General features: G+C 38.7%; 1 protein-coding gene across 1 annotated transcript; it reads left to right on the top strand.

Moving 5' to 3' along the window:
• Window positions 1-875: 875 nt before the first annotated feature.
• mapk13 (mitogen-activated protein kinase 13) lies at window positions 876-15,496 on the top strand. The gene is made up of 12 exons (XM_026927901.3): window positions 876-1,247; window positions 4,481-4,610; window positions 5,951-6,009; window positions 6,633-6,738; window positions 7,933-7,962; window positions 10,496-10,543; window positions 10,691-10,805; window positions 11,026-11,097; window positions 11,330-11,409; window positions 11,704-11,782; window positions 13,705-13,878; window positions 14,384-15,496. Exons 1-12 carry the CDS (start codon window positions 1,051-1,053, stop codon window positions 14,467-14,469), a joined length of 1,176 nt encoding a protein of 391 aa, XP_026783702.3. The 5' UTR covers window positions 876-1,050; the 3' UTR covers window positions 14,470-15,496.
• The last annotated feature ends 2,272 nt before the right edge of the window (window positions 15,497-17,768 follow it).

Here is a 17,768-nt window from a genome sequence, read left to right on the forward strand (position 1 = left end):
AAGAATAAAAATTCTCAGTAAATAATCTGTTAAATAAATGTAACAGTATTCATTTGCCTAGTGTGTCTAATATTTGTATAATTGGATTATGTTCATTAATAAATGTGCTGTGAACATGAGGAGGTCTGTGATTTATTTTTTTTTAACTGAAAACAAGAGATAGTACAATCTTTGACAGTTGACTGCTGCTATTCTTATAAGTATTGTCTGAACTGGAACTTTAATGTTTACATTTATTTTAACTTTTACATTTATTTACGCAAATGAGACTTCATCTAATTACATTTGCATACATTTGCTACATGACTTACTAAAACCAGAAATCTAGTCCTTTGATATTGTTAGAATAAAAAAGTTTATTTCACTGTGAAGATACTCTCACAATACAACAACAACAACAACAACAACAACAACTTTTACAGGACTTTGTTGGAAATCATTTCATTACTGTTTAATCAAAAATATCATGAATACCAAGAATCCAATAATGCCAGCACTGTTATTCAAAAATATTATTATTAGTACAGTTTAAGAGAAGGCATCTTATAAATGCTATTCATCCAAAAAAATAAATAATATAATAACCAAATTCATTTTAACCAAAGTAAACAAATTTGTTTCAACCTGTGCATATCTCCTGCATTGTGGCATTTGTTTAGTATACTAGACATTGTCTAAAATGCTTCTGAACATCTAAAAATATTTCAGTAGTGCACTATCCATGTACTGAATCTAGATCTCTGCAGAGTGTCGTTTTGAGCACGCGCTTTAGAGTGATTCGCGTTTGCGAATCAATTAGTTTGATTCACCTAAACGAGTCATTCAAGAACGAATCGAGTCATTTAAGAATGAATCCTTTCAGAATCACTAAGTACGGGAAAACAGTACTCCGCCTCTGATCGCTACATTAGGCGTTTCCTTCACCGACGAGCCAGACGTAAAGCAGACTTAAGCATGGCTTTGAGGGGTGAAACCAGCATGCTCGGAGTGTGACCGACTCCTGTGGCGAGCTCAGTGCCAGTCACACGACTCACACCGGCTCCTGCGCGGATGCGAACCAGAGCCACAGAGCGCCGAGCGAGAAAGAGAAAGAGAAGCGATCTGTCCGTCCTGTCGTCCGCTGGGATGGAGGAGCCGCAGCAGCAGCAGCAGTTTAACCGCGAGGAGATCAACGGCACCGTGTGGGAAGTTCCGCTCAAATACGTGCGGCTGAAGCAGATCGGAACCGGAGCCTACGGCACAGTGTGGTGAGTGAAGGCGGAGGGTGGGATGGTGTTTGTTTGCCTGCAGAGCGGAGATGATCCATTATATAAGCCCGTGTACTAATGCTGTCCTAACACTGCCATAAGCACTTCTTTGGAAATTCCTCCAGAGGTTGTGTTTTGCTGAACAGTTCAGGCCCTTTACTCTCTACTGTAAACATTTTCGGTAATTTCACTCCGCCCAGTTCTCTTACAGCAACACCAGCCTGCCTTTATCCTGCCTGTAGCCTGCCTTTAGCCTTCCTCTAGCCTGCCTTTATCCTGCCTTTAGCCTTCCTCTAGCCTGCCTTTATCCTGCCTTTAGCCTTCCTCTAGCCTTCCTCTAGCCTGCCTTTATCCTGCCTTTAGCCTTCCTCTAGCCTGCCTTTATCCTGCCTTTAGCCTGCCTATAGCCTGCCTTTATCCTGCCTTTAGCCTTCCTCTAGCCTGCCTATAGCCTGCCTTTATCCTGCCTTTAGCCTTCCTCTAGCCTGCCTATAGCCTTCCTCTAGCCTGCCTATAGCCTGCCTTTATCCTGCCTTTAGCCTTCCTCTAGCCTGCCTATAGCCTGCCTTTATCCTGCCTTTAGCCTTCCTCTAGCCTGCCTATAGCCTTCCTCTAGCCTGCCTATAGCCTGCCTCTATCCTGCCTTTATACTGCCTATAACCTGCCTTTAGCCTTCCTCTAGCCTGCCTATAGCCTTCCTCTAGCCTGCCTATAGCCTGCCTTTATCCTGCCTTTAGCCTTCCTCTAGCCTGCCTATAGCCTTCCTCTAGCCTGCCTATAGCCTGCCTCTATCCTGCCTTTATACTGCCTATAACCTGCCTTTAGCCTTCCTCTAGCCTGCCTATAGCCTTCCTCTAGCCTGCCTATAGCCTGCCTCTATCCTGCCTTTATACTGCCTATAGCCTGCCTTTAGCCTTCCTCTAGCCTGCCTTTATCCTGCCTTTAGCCTTCCTCTAGCCTGCCTTTATCCTGCCTTTAGCCTGCCTTTAATCCTGCCTTTAGCCTTCCTATAGCCTGCCTTTATTCTGCCTTTATCCTGCCTTTATCCTGCCTTTAGCCTGCCTTTATCCTGCCTTTATCCTGCCTTTAGCATTCCTATAACCTGCCTTTATCCTGCCTTTAGCCTTCCTCTAGCCTGCCTTTATCCTGCCTTTAGCCTTCCTCTAGCCTACCTATAGCCTTCCTCTAGCCTGCATTTATCCTGCCTTTATCCTTCCTCTAGCGTGCCTTTAGCCTGCCTATAGGCTGCCTTTATCCTGCCTTTATCCTTCCTCTAGCCTGCCTTTATCCTTCCTCTAGCTTGCCTTTATCCTGCCTTTAGACTGTCCTTTACCTGCCTTTAGCCTGCTTATAAACTGCCGTTAGCCTGCCTTTTTCCTGCTTGTAGACTCCTATAGACTGCCTTTTGCCTGCCTTTAGACTGCCTTTTGACCATCTTTTTCTTGTCTTTTGCTTGTCTCTTGCCCAACCCTTGTCCGTGTTTTTCTTGTCTTTTGTCTGCTTTTGTTTTGCTTGTGTTTTGCCCACCTCTTGCTTGTCTGTCTCCTGTCTTTTGCCCATCTTTTGCTCATCTTTTGCCTGTCTTTTGCTTGTCTTTTACGCATCTTTTGCTTTTCTCTTGCTTGTCTTTTGTTTGTCTTTTGCTTTTCTCTTGCTTGTCTTTCGCCCATCTATTGTCTGTCTTTTTCCTGCCTTATGGCCATCTTTTGCCTGTCCTTTGCCTGTCTTTTGCCTCCCTGTTCAATTGATCTGCAAGTGGTTTGAAAGCACTTGTTATCATTAGGTAAAAATGGACAAGCTGAAATGTTGTGAACTGACAGTTACGTAACAGTGGATTATGAATCATGCTGTTCAGCGGCAATGAAACACAACTAATGCAAATATGTTGAGCACACTTTCACTTGTACCGTTAATAAACTCCTAAAGCATGTTTACAAATGAAATGTCATAGTGAGTCCGATTCCAAATTGCTGCCGCACACACACTTCCTGTTAGGCTCTACCGAAACCACCAAGACACTAAATAACCTGAAAGGAAAAGGGGCTTGAAACCCCTGATGTTGTTCATAGAGCCACAAGAAAAAAAGCTCTTACAGTTGAGTCAGATGATGATTTTTATCTTGTGCATTTACTGACTAAAAGAGAGCCATGTCTGGTACACGTATTATCTCAGCTGTGTGTTGGGGATTTATGTATGTTATATATGTGAAAAGAGCATTACAAAGTTTTTTATTTTTAAACTCATGCATTAAATTTGACTCGAATCTTCTCGTGCCGCTTGATTTACATAAGTCAATCTACAACCGCCTACACTCTCAAACAGCCACAGAGCTGCAGGATGACATTTGCACGGTGCAGTGGTTTACATTAACAATACTTTCACCCTGATGTTCCATCGAGCTGTCAAAACACCCACTGAGAATCTTTAGCTAAGGTTTACGGTATACCATAGACTATATATAAGATCTATACATATCTATATATATGTTTTTTTTCACTTGGAGTCCAAAATCTCAGAGTGCTTTATATAAAAGGTTAAAAATGAGACAATGAATTAAACAAGCTAGAAGCATAAACAATATGTATAAGGATAAAAGAATTAAAAATAAAAGATTAAAATCTTTTGTCTCATCCAAAATTAAAATTTTTGAAGCTTGTGAAGTTTCACAGTGAAAATAAATAGTAAAAGATGTTAGTACAACAATGAATAAATTTATATTAATAAACATTAATATTAAACACTAATTCAATCCGCAATTAGTAAAACAATGTATTAACTAAAACACTCAATACATTTATCACAGTCACAAATGATGTGTAATGACAGGAGCTATGAATAAGCCAGTTTGAATGTCTTTAATCTGCATTTAAATACATGTGTAGAAACTGAGTTCCTAATATTTCAGAGTTTAGGGGTAATATAAGAAAAACATCTACCACTGGCTGAGCTGCGAAAGATCCTAGGAATTACTAGTAAACCTTCCTCAGCTGAACAAAGAGCTCGAGCTGGATTAAAGCATTTCAGAAAATGAGTCAGAGCTAAATCATTTAGAGCTTTATATAAAATGTTGCATTCAACACAAAATGTAATGTGTAGCTAATGTAATTTGAATAAAATTTGGAGTACTGTGATATCGACTACACACTGTACAGAAAAGTGTACAACTATTGCCATTCGGTGGTTACCTTTGTCACCACTATTTCACCTCACACCTCATCCTGTCTCTGTCACAGCTCGGCTATTAATGAGAAAACCCAGGAGAAAGTCGCCATCAAGAAGCTTCACAGGCCCTTCCAGTCGGAGATCTTTGCGAAGAGGGCCTACCGGGAGCTCAGACTGCTAAAACACATGAAGCATGAAAATGTGAGTCTTCTATTCTGCCCATGTTTTTGTGCCTTGCTTTTGCTGGCCATGGACTTCGACAAGGTTGTTGCTTTAACATCAGGCGGTTGATAAAATCTTGCACTTGCAATGTGTCCTCCAGTATCTGTTCATAATGATTTCTCTTCAAAATGTGTCAAGGGCAAAAAATAAAGGATTTGAAAGGTCATTCAGTTTCCATTAGGAATTCAGTTGACCTAAAGACTGTGGCGGAATACAATTTTTGAGAGACATGCTTATATTTAAAGTCCAGGTGCACCCAGTGATCTGCAGTTTAAATGAAAAATAAATAAATAAATAAATAAATAAACACTACTGAGATAACACCAAGCTATGCTGTATTATTGTGTAGATTTGTATTATCTCATAGAGTAGCTTAATGCTAACCACTGGTAATAGTAATAAAGTACAAACAATAACCTGCAACGAAAAAATAAATTGGAAAAAAATTGTTGAACTTGTGTGAACTTTTGCAATAATTCTGGTGCAATTGCCAGAGTTAACCACATGCTATATGAGCACCACAAGATGCTATCACCAGTGTAATGTTCATATTATTTTATGCCACCATTGGTGAGGCACAAAGCAAATTTTAGTGAATTTTAGTGAATTTTATTCCTTCATAGCCAAATTTTATTTGGGCCTCATATTACTATACTATTACTATTACTATATGGTTCCTCTAGTTTTCTACTTGAATTAGAATGTAAGAAAAGTGTTATCCAAATGTTATCCAAATTAACAGTTAACAAAAAGGGGAAATTCTCTCGAAATCTGTTCATTAATAACGTTAAGATGCAACGTCTGGATGCGTGTATCCCAAACCCGTTTACCGACTTCATTTTCCAGCTGAAATCATCTGTTGAATAATTAACTGAAGATTGACATTTTCGTTTAAAAAAAAAAAATCAACATTTTCAATGAAATTCACTGTTTAATTCAAAATGGTGCTTGCTTGCTAATCAGGCGTTAAAGGAACCAGATTAAACCAGAGACATTCAACTCATTGCTTTCAGGTTGCATGTGTTCAGGCAGATCCACAACCGGCTATAAATCTGTAATGCTCTGAGAATGTGCTAAGACAAGCCCTGTCAAGGCTACAGACACAGTGCAACTTTAATAAGATGCCATAGTTTTGACATGTTTCAGTGATTCATTATCAGCTGTGTCCGTTCCCTATGGTATACGGAATACTTAAGTGGACATATGAGAGTTATAAGCACAGTAAAAAAAAAAAAAACACAAAAAAACATGATGTTGCAATACAGTGATTTTTTTTAAAAAATCTGAAATTCCCTCTTGTCATTTCCTGCCTGATCCAGGTGATTGGACTGCTGGATGTGTTTACCCCCGCCACCCGACTGGAATCCTTTCAGGACTTGTGAGTGAAATTATTTACTGTGTGTTATGTCATAGCTAGATCATCAGAAGCTCAGCAGACTATAACCGTCAGCTTTGTAAATCAGATATGAGCTAATTTATCTGGGGAATTGTACAGATTATTATACTTTATACATCAGTGCTGTTGAATTCTCTAGTAGTTCTCTAAAAGTGTTGATTAATTTTTTATAACAGCAGCTCACACAGTAATTCACAGGTTTAATATATGAATGTGCTCATTCTAATAGGTTATTGTTTCTATAGTAACAGCTAAGTAACACTTGTATGTATAACACTCCCTCTTCTCTGTCCGGTCTCGTCTCGTCGATAACCAAAGCGACCCACGAAAGCCAACTACTACTATTCCTCCCTACAATTCCTCACGCTTCCTACTCTGCCCCCATTTCGTCCGTTTCTCCAGCCAGTCATCACCATCCGATACCTTCCTTCCTCTCATCTCTTTCTCCGTTTGTTTATTAATAAAACACCATTGTTCAATCTACCATCTCTGTGTCTCGGGTCCTACCTGCAGTGTGACAGTAGAACAGTGACGCTGATCATTGGAAAGCTGAAAGTTGTAATATTTGTGCTACACTGAGTAAAACTAATTCATTTCTATTTCAGCTACCTGGTGATGCCATACATGTTCACAGATCTGTCCAAGGTGCGGGGCCTGCTCTCAGAAGACCGGGTGCAGTTCCTGGTCTACCAGATGCTCTGTGGACTAAAGGTAGAAAAAACCCCAAAATAGTCTCTTTCAGAAAGAAGAATTACCGTTACCAAGTTACTAGTGTAGTCACGTTCTGCCTGACTGTCAGAGTCAGAAGCAGAAATAATGTTTACTCTTCTTCTCCTGCAAGTTAAATGAAGCTACATAAAAACAAATTCGGCAAGATGTGCTCTCATGTCTGTCTCATCCAACACCTACAGTATATTATTAGAGTGTAACTGTTGTAGTTTTACGTTTGTCATATTGTTGGGTATTTGAAACAGTTATCGACATAATTCAGTAATTCAACTCATCATCATATTTTAAAGGAATATTTTAAGCAATAAAACACTTGGGGTGTACTGTTATAGGAAAATAATCAAAGACGAGGTGGTGCGATGCAGCCTGATGTGAAGCAGAGTTACTGTTACCAGCTTAAAGTTGATTATTCTGCAACAACAGGATGTCCCAAACTCTTTTATTCTTTTTATAGCACAGCACCTTGACAATGTTTTTTTTTAATCAATGAACGACACGTCATACTTTTTATCCATTTATATTTAGATTTAATGCTGCCTGCAAAACAAATTAGTTCCTGATATCAGTTACATTATAGCAGTTATAAACACTCACAGACTCATTTTCTCTTGATGTTAATAAGACCCCCAAAAAAAAAAAATGCAGCTTCATCACATTATAAAGAATTAGCTTTACCTCGGTTACAAAATGCTGACACTGGAGATTCCTTTTAAAAATGTTAAATAAACATTTCCATAAAGAAAACGATTTTCTTTGTTAAATAACACCATGTTTTTAATCCATGTTTTTAATCCATAGAGCATCCAGCATGCAAGTCTCTAATCTGTTACTATAGAAACGATAATATGTGAGAACGAGCGCATTAATTTAAACCTGTGATTTGCCTTGAAGCCAGAACGAATGGCCAAGCTGCTATTATAGAAAATTAATCTGCGCCTTCTGAGCATTTAGACTCGATCATTCAGCAGTACTGTTCTGTAAATAAAGTCCCTATGTTACATTTTTTTATTATTATTTATTATTATATTGCCATATTTTATACAGCTGGAACATAAATAGTCTAGAAAAACCATCTGAACTTCTTAAAAGAATCAGTTTTGAAACCAGACTGAAAGTAGCACTGAGTATGACTAATTGCTAGAGGCTAACTCATGTTTTTTTAATATCTCTCCACAGTACATTCACAGTGCTGGCATCATTCACAGGGTAAGTGTTTGGCAGCGAATAAACAGCATCTGGCATTGATCACGAATTCAGCACATTGAATTAAACTTGAATTAAAGATACATGACGTGTTTCTCGGGAAGACCACATTAACCATCCAGTGAAACTATGTACAAGAAATTACAATTCTAATGACAAGTTGTTTTAATCTTTAGAAACTGGCTTTTATCATAATTTATAATGCAGTATAATTTTAGTCTCTCATTCTAATCATTGTTGACCCTTTGAGTTTAACAGTGTTTAACGGTGTCTGATAAGGAATTGGTCTTTATTGCCAGACAGATCAAATGTATTCCCCATGAGGACCACTTCCCACTTTTGAGAACTTACACATTGATAGATTTTATTTCAATTGAAAATTAAAACCTTGTGTATTTACGTTGACAGAAAGCGAGGGCATTGCATCAAGTGCATCTTTCAAGCCAGAATCATACACTGTTTGGCTCATCTGCCATTTTTATTATGAAAAAAAATTATTATTATTTTTTTTTTTGGTATTTTCCATTTCACCCCTCACCGCACAATGACTATTTTCAAGTCAAGTCAAGTCAAGTGGAGTTTATTGTCATTTCAGCCATATACAAGTACACAGTGAAACGAAACAACGTTTCTCCAGGACCAAGGTGCCACATAAGACAACACAGAACAACACAGAACTACGAGGACTACATAAATTACATAAATTAAACGTAATATTTCTGAGGAATATTTTGAGAAATAGAAATAACTTCTTCAGAAAACAGCATGGATAGGCACAAACTGCAGAATGAGGCAAGACTGGTCAAAGTTTCTGTGGAGCAGGCAGGCATGGGATTTAAAAAACAGTCCCGTGCACACTTCTACTGTGCAGTCTGCTATTGCAACAGCCACTTGGTGTGATTTTCATTTTCAACGCTGCCCTTTCGTTTAGTTCAGGAACTCCTTAGTAAAGGTTTCTCTCAGCTGTTTAGTGAATAGGTTTTGAGAAGAAACTCTTAAATAAAAACTTTTAATGCTAGATAGAAGAGCTTGTACTGGTAAGTTAAGATTCTTTGTGAGGATGGCCCCTTGTCTTCACCATTTCACCACAGAATATCCATTTGAATCCCACTAAAGGTTTTTTAATTTATTGATTTTTGAGAGAAATGCAGAAAGCAAGTATCCCCATAGCAGAACTCAAGGTTTTGTTGAATCAGGTTATAACCATGTTGTTTTAGCGTAGGCATGACATTCAAGGTAATACAGGAAGCAGTTTCCTGTTAGGTGTGAGACTTTTCATGTCTTTGCATGTTCAGAACTGTGCAGCACTTGCTGTATTAGTACCTGGATACGTAGAGTTTCACAATGCAGTATTACAAAATGCATGACATCAACCAAACTCTGTCAATGTGGTTTTATTCTCCATCACTTTTTGGGAAGTATCATTGCTGACCTTTCTTAAAAGTTGTACAATAAATCCAGTTGTATAAAATTAATGACTACTCAATATTTAGCAGACTTTTCTAATTTAAGCAGGACTTTGGAGATGAATGAGGAGCCGCCATTTGTTCAGTGGGGTCACGTTTCTGAAGAACTAATCCACTTTTTGAGTTTTTTCCCATTCCTAATGCACATGATCCAGATAATCTGATTTCACAGCTACTGATTACCTAGCTCAGGTGTGCAGAGAACTGCACTGGCTGGGTATTTCAGAGAATTGGAACAACTGCCTAGATTTTTGCACACCAAAATTGCACTAGAGCATTACTTTATGCACAGTTCACAGATAACCAGCAGTGTCCACATAATAGCAACATTAGGTTTGTGAGTGCAGACCACGCCCTCAACTGAATGATATTGAGAGTGAGTGTGGAACTGTAAAAAAAGTGGGTAGAACTCTGAGAACTTGGGCTGGACTTCTGGGCGGCTTTTGAAGAATTAAAGACTCTTGGGTAGGTGTTGTTGAATAGTAGGGAGGAGACAAAGAAGTGGCAGATGCGGAAGCTTCGTCACTAGAGGAGAAAGATAAGAGGAATTTATAGGAAGTTAACTAGGAAGAAGGTGGTACTTCAGGTGTGGACTTTCTCCCAAACTTCAGTTACTTAAACTCAATTTCATGTATATATACCTTTGAATCCATAGATTCAAAGATTTAAATTACCATGTTAGAATTAAATCTAGGAAAACATATCAAGGGCAAGGCATTTCCAGTGGTGCCATGTTTGTGTTATTGTGCTTCATGCAACACTAATGTGCAATATTGTGCTTACAGTGACTGTCAAATTACTGTCACAACTCCTATACCTTGACCTTATCCAGTTATACCTCCATATGTAATGTCTCTAGTATGTTTTCTAGGAACTGTTCTTAGACTGAAGTATTCTGCTCTAAACTGTGTTTCACTTTAGTATTGTGTCTCCACTGTTCTCACTACACTTTATATAACACAATATTGAGTATTTGTCAGCAGTTCTGAATCCAGGAGCTAAATGACAAAGAGCATTAAGAGGAACAACAGTTCTAACAAAAATCAGGATTGGCGTTTTTTTGTTTTCAGGATCTGAAACCAGGCAACTTGGCAGTCAATCAAGACTGCGAGCTGAAGGTCAGTTACCTCTGACTTTTTGAGAAAATAGTGGTGGAAATGTGTTGAGGGTTTTGGATTGACTGATGTTCTTTGAGGACTTGACTGGGTGATGGTGTTAATGGGGTTGAGGGAGGTTTTAAAAGTGTCTTGTATCTGTGGCCACAGATATTGGACTTTGGCCTGGCAAGGCATGCAGATCAAGAGATGACTGGTTATGTTGTGACAAGATGGTACCGAGCACCTGAGGTTATTTTAAATTGGATGCACTACAACCAGACAGGCAAGATAACACTCATTCCTTTTTCACATTGCCATACCTTTTAAGACTGGTTTACGATACACTGATTAAACTCAGTCCTAGACTCAAAATTGTTTTTATTGTAGAATCTCAATTGACTGTGTAATTTTGAGTTTGCTCCAAATTTTAAAATGGACTCTAATCCCATCATATGAATCTGATGGTAGAGTTATATTTATTGTGACTGTTGCCTGCTCTTTAGTGGACATCTGGTCAGTTGGGTGCATAATGGGAGAAATGTTCAACGGAAAGACACTCTTCAAAGGAAAAGACTGTATCCTTCAATAACCATTTCTGTCAATATTAGTCCTTCTTCATCTGGTAACAAGCACTTCTGCGAATTTCTGCTCATTTCAGGAAATACTGTAGAGGCTTTTCTGGCATGTGTCGTGCTTTTGAGCCTCCTGGAGTGGGACAAATGTTTCCCGGAGTTAAAACCAAAAGAAATTGAATTCATTTGATATAGCCTTAAATATATATAACAATCTTTAATCTTTGAAAATCAGACATGGATCAGCTGGTTCAAATCATGAAGGTAACAGGGACACCTGGCCCAGAATTCATTGAGAAACTAGAAAGCCAGGAGGTAAGAAAGTTCGTATACAGATTCAACATTCAAGGTAAACCTGAACTTGGTTAATGGTTGTTGTAACATTAATACATTACACACATGCAACAGTTGTTGCTTATACAACATACCACACTCAACATGTTTTAGTTCATTTTGCAAAATTTCAGCTGTACATTCCTCATAAGGTAACACTTGAATTATTGAATACATTGATCATTACCTATATAAATTGGTTTTCTGCATGCCTGTCTTACTGCAAATGATATTTTAATATCACCTCTTTGGCAATGCCATACATTGTGTGTGCAGGCAAAGAACTATGTGAAATCGCTTCCCTTTTATCCTCGGAAAGATTTCTCTGCACTGTTTCCCCGAGCCAGTGAACAAGGTAAGAAGACAAAAAGCAAGAGGCCACATTTAATGGAGGTTTTTTGGTGTCATGTCATATTGAAATGTAATTTAAACTACTGTAATTATTCAGTGCACATTCCAAGAAAATTTACATGCTATAATTATTAATAAACTATTATTGTATTTTGATACTGTTTTTCACATACCATCACCGACTAATACCCACCACTTCCTATTGGGGAATTCCCTCTGCCATTTGAAAGAGCATACTCGCACATAATTTCTTTAAATACAGACTCAGTGCTGTTATGATGGCAAAGGGAGGTTGTACAAAGCACTAAATGTAGGAGTGCCGATAATTGTGACAAATGGTTTTGTTACGACACCAGCAACTTTAATAGCTGTACCCCTGTTGTAACCTGTACCCCTGATCATTCGTGCAATTATCCAATCAGCCAATGATAAAGTAGCAGTACAATGCATAAAATCATGCAGATACAGATCAAGAGCTTCAGTTAATATTCACATCAAACATCATAATGGCGGGAATATGATCACACTTGGTTGTTGGTGCCAGATGGGTTGGTTTGGGTATTTTGGAAACTGCTGATCTCCTGGTGCTTTCACGCACGAAAGTCTTTAAAAAAATATATATATATATATATTCAGTGAGCAACAGGCCTGCAGGTGGAAATGCCTTGTTGATGTGTGAGGTCACAGGAAAATGGCCAGATTGGTTTGAGCTGACAGGAAGGCTACAGTAACTCAAATCACCACTTACAATCATGGCGAGCAGAAAAGCACTCTTCAGAACAAGATGCCAAACCTCTAGTCAGCCAAAAATAGGAATTTGAGGCTACAGTGGACACAGGGTTATCAAAGCTGGACAGTTGAAAATTAGAACATCACATGGTTTGATGAATCTCAATTTGTGCTGCAACATGCAGATGATAGGGTCAGAATTTGGCATCAGCAGCATGAATACGTGGACCCAACCTGCCTTTTGTTTGCAGTTCTGGCTGTTTTGTTATTGGCCACAATTTACACAATTTATCCCCATTTTAGGGTATAAGATGGTTAAATTGTGAAATGTACATGTGTGCCAGTAAAACATTCCCCATGTCATTATACCACTACCACCAGCCTGAACTGTTGACGCAAGGCAGGTTGGGTCCATGCTGTCAACACCATTTCTGACCCTGCTATCTGCATGTCACAGTATGAATTGAGATTCATCATACCAGGTCATGCTATAGCAATCTTCAACTGTCCGGTTTTGGTGAGTCTGTGCCCACTGTAGCCTCAGATTCCTGTTCTTGGTTGACAGGAGCGGAACCTGACGTGGTCTTCTGCTATCCGCCTCAAGGTTCGATGTGTTGTTTTGGACAGAGATTTATTTCAGATACCATAGCTTCTCTGTCAGCTCAAACCAGTTTGGCAATTCTCCTTGGGTCTCTCTCATCAACAAGGCGTTTCTGCCCGCAAAACTGCTCCTCACTGGATGTTTTTTGATTTTCGCTCCACTTTGTGTAAACGGTAGAAATTGTTGTGCTTGAAAATCCCAGGAGATCAGCAGTCAGTGAGTCACTGAGAACACATTTTCCCCCATTCTGATGTTTGACGTGAAAATTAACTGAAGCTCTTGACTTCTTTCTGCATGACTTTATTCCAAGTGTGTTCTTTTAAGAAAAAAATACATTGCTACACCCGTATTCACTTGAGCTGCAAGGGGATACTTGTGTGATACTTCTGAATCAGTCAAATATTCCGGGATGAAAACAGTATTGGAATGCAGCATGTTAGAGCTTGTCCAGGATTGGTGGGGTGACTTTGTGCTAGCTCAGTGAGTAAACAACAAAATCTTACATGGGAATGGTCCATTACTTGTGATTATGTTTATTCTTGATCTATGGGATACTTTTGCCTTGTTTATCTAAACTAAACTGATATTTCTTTCAGCGGTGGACCTGCTGGAGAAGATGCTGGTTTTAGACACTGATACCCGTGTCACTGCTGATGGTGCACTGGCCCACAGTTACTTTGATGGCCTGAGAGATCCAGACGACTGTCCAGAGCCTAAGCCATATGATGACAGTTATGACAATGCCACGCTGCCTCTAGAGGAGTGGAAGAGTAAGTGCACAAATAAATTAGTAGAGTAAATTAAATATTAATGCCTGACAGTACAGTTACCAGATTATTCAAGGGGTCATGTAAACAGCATGCTATCTTAAATCAAAGATCACCTCAGTTTTACACCATTAATCACCAAGAATCACCATTAATGCATGTACTGCTAATCTAATACCATTTCCATTTTCTACATCTGAACATTTCTTTTCCTCAAAGCAACCTCAAAAACAAATACGTGGCAGTAAAGGAAGCAGGAATTGTACATCACATCCATCTTCTTCTGTGTTTTAATTGGTTTAGCATGCAAATCAGCTGTAGAGTTTTGTGCATGATTTAGAAAGAAATCTGCATTATGGAAGAAAGAAAGTGCATGTGAAAGTGTTGGTCAAATTCTTACAAGAATATGATTTTTACAGTTAAGGTTATTTTAAAAATCTATATGCACTCACCTGTTGTTGATCAGTGGTGTTGTAATGGTCTTATCTGCTGGATGTTTTCTGAACAGGATTGTCGTTTAAAGAAGTGAAGAGTTTTGTTCCGTTTCCAAGAAGAGACTCGAAGAGGAGAAACACATTGACAATGTCTCAGTGATGTTACACTATGTCACAGCCATGCCTTTACGCAGAGGATTGGTGCAAAGGAACGGAGTGTACAAATGTTTACACATAAATCTGTTACTAGTTATGACAATCCATGATGAGTCAGTAATGAATGTATCTTTGTTGTGTACCTGATAAGTGGGCTTAAGGATGTACTGCTGTTACAGTAGTGATTACCTTTCATTCGTTGCCTTGATGCCTTTGTTTTAGGTTTGGAATTATATAAAAAGAGTTATTCTTTAGATATTACTTGGATTCTTTGATTCAGACCTGTAACATTGTGGCTTTTTGTGCTCAGGTGACAAAAACACACCTAGATACTATATGTCAAGAGCTGTACAGTTTTTCACTATTAAGGTCTCTAAATATTATTTGTAAGATTGAACAGAGCTAATTAAAATTGCAGTAGTGCCCATAAGTGTATATTGTAAAATATACCACAGCACTGTGCATCAAAAACCAGCTCAATTACTTACTCTAGTGCCACACTGCTGTTTGAGAACTTAAACCCTTAGAACAACTTAAATTTGACAAAGAGCTGAGGGAGTAAACCAGGAGAATGTATTGAATAACTGAAGTGCAGCATAACTGAAGATACCTTTAAAAATTGTGTGTAGGGGGGTGTCAGGATCCTCCCCAGCTATAGGTCAGAGGAAAGCAGTTAAAATTTATATGAAATATGACTGATTGCACATGCCATCAGACTATAGTCTGACCATTTGGAGGGACCATGGTGTGTGATATGGAAGCTTTTCTGTTATGTTGGAGTTTACTTTTAATTGATGACTTTCAGCACAGCACAGGTATACGCAGTATGGTTACATACCTCCTACATAATAGGTATTGAGCTATATGTAATAGTCACTTGCCAGGGTATGTTATGAAATGATTTGTGAATGTTGTTTATGGTGCATAGCCAATGTAAGATGCATTTGACAATGATAATGAACCCAGTACACATTATGACAATCAGTGATGTATTTTAATTACATATTTTTAAATAAATGCCTTAATTAAAAGACTACAAGTATTTATGTCCCAAAAACATGCTTATATTGTTTTCATTATTGAATATTATGTATAACTGTAGCTTCATTTTTTTTTATTCTTTAGATAGTCTAATTGATATGGGTATTTAAGCTCTAAAATATCCCAGTGGTTTACGTTTGTAATTATTTAAATGCAGTCTGAAGCTCTTGCACTGCTTGTACTATGGAGGAAGCATTATGTATAAATAACAGTGTTATCTGCATACAGGTGTAATTATGCTTGAATGTCATTACCCAAGTCAACCCTGGGGGACACCTTTAGTTATCTCAAGAAAATCAGATTTGCGGCCCTCTGCATAGACACACTGAGTTCGATCTACAAAATAATTTTTGAACCATTTAACAGCCTTAGGTCCAAGACCAGCATTCCTGTTTGTTCAGCAGCAATTCATGAGCCACTGAATCTAACGCCTTAGATAGATCCACAAGCAAGGCAGCGCAATGCTGGTTTCTGTCCAAGGCACCAATGAGATTATTTGTCACAACCATAGCAGCAGTAATTGTGCTGTGACAAGTTCTAAAACCAGATTGAAAATATTATTATCAAGTAAAGACTCTCTTAATTGCAAATTTACCTAGGATTCAAGGATCTTAGCCAGGACTGAAAGTTTGGAAATCGGACGATGGTTCTTCAACTCGGAGGGGTCTCCACCTTTCAGTAAGGGGAGAACATAAGCAGCTTTCCAGATTTTAGGTATGGAGTTTGACAGAAGACTCAAATTAAAAATGAGTAATGGGCTCAGCAACAATATCTGCCTCCAGCTTTAAGAGATAAGGATCCAATTTGTCTGGACCTGCAGACACTTTGTGGTCAATGTCTTTCAGAGCTTTAGAAACTTGAACAACTGGAATAGGTTTAAAATAAAAACAAATCCAGATTTCCATCAATTTCAGTAGAGGCAAAACACCAGTGCGCAGGGTTACAAGAGTTCCTGTTAAAGTGGCCAGTGAATGTATACATGCCCTATATACAGTTGAGTTTAAACGGGTTCATTCCCCGTGGAGTTTGAGTGAAAGGGGAAAAAGTAACTCTATTTTACAACTGATCTACTCAGAAAAAGGATTTCAGTAGGTTAAAAATGAAGACCATAAACCAAAACATAAGGTAAAAATACTAAAATAATTTTTTTTCCTCCATGACCCTCAGTCAGTGTTTCTTGACATATCTGATAACCTCTGCCACAAAATGGGTAAAGATTGAACAGATACGTCAAAATTAATTATTTTATTAATCTGGCTAACTATTTGATTATTTTTGTTACTTGTGATAATGAAGGAACATCTGAACACCTAAACCTAATAGACTAAATGTAACATTTATTTGCCTTCTTCATTTTGTCTTAAGGGCGGCACAATGGCCCAGCAGGTAGCGCTGCCTCCTCACAGCTCCAGGGTTTGATCCTGAGCTCGGGTTACTGCCTGTGCATGTTCTCCTCATCTCCCAAAAACATGCTGGTAGGTGGATTGGCCACAATAAATGTGTGAATGTAGACTTGCGTCCCATACCAGAGTGTATTCCTGCTTTGTGTCCAATATTCCTGGGATAGACTCCAGATCCAGCGTGACCCTGACCAGGATAAAGGGGTTACTGAAGATGAATGGATGAATAAACTATTTGAATATTTTTGCAGCTTGTGATAACGAAGGAACATGTGAGAAACCTAACACACTAAATGTGACGTATTTATTTACGGCACAGTGGCACAACAGGTAGTGTTTCCACATTACAACTCCAGCGCTCCTGGTTCGATCATGAGCTCGGGTTACCGTCTGTGCCGAGTTTATCATGTTCTTCCTTCTGTCTGCATGGGGTTCCTCCAGGTTCTCTGGTTTCCACACACCTCCGAAACCATACTGGTAGGTGGACTGGCTACAGTAAAGTGCCCTTAGGTTTGAATGAGTGTGTGAATGTGTGTGCGTATGATGTCCAGAGATGGACTGGTGTATGCGTATGATGTCCAGAGATGGAATGGTGTCCCATCCAAGATGTATTCCTGCCTCTCATGCCCAATATTTCCAGGATAGACCTTGGATCCACCACAACGTTGACCAGGACGGAGCGCTTACTTAATATGAATGAATTTTGTTTTAAGGGTATGCAAAATTTTTCGCTCAATGGTACTTCCTCTATGCCCTAAATATGTTACACAGGATTCGAATGATTTTTAAAATCATCCCTAAAGGCATTATCATACTCTCCTGCTTCTTTAATTATCAGATAAAATAAGTGAAAGAAGTGTAA

The sequence above is a fragment of the Pangasianodon hypophthalmus genome, chromosome 8 (genome assembly GCF_027358585.1).
Source record: "Pangasianodon hypophthalmus isolate fPanHyp1 chromosome 8, fPanHyp1.pri, whole genome shotgun sequence".
Taxonomy (NCBI): Eukaryota; Metazoa; Chordata; class Actinopteri; order Siluriformes; family Pangasiidae; genus Pangasianodon; species Pangasianodon hypophthalmus.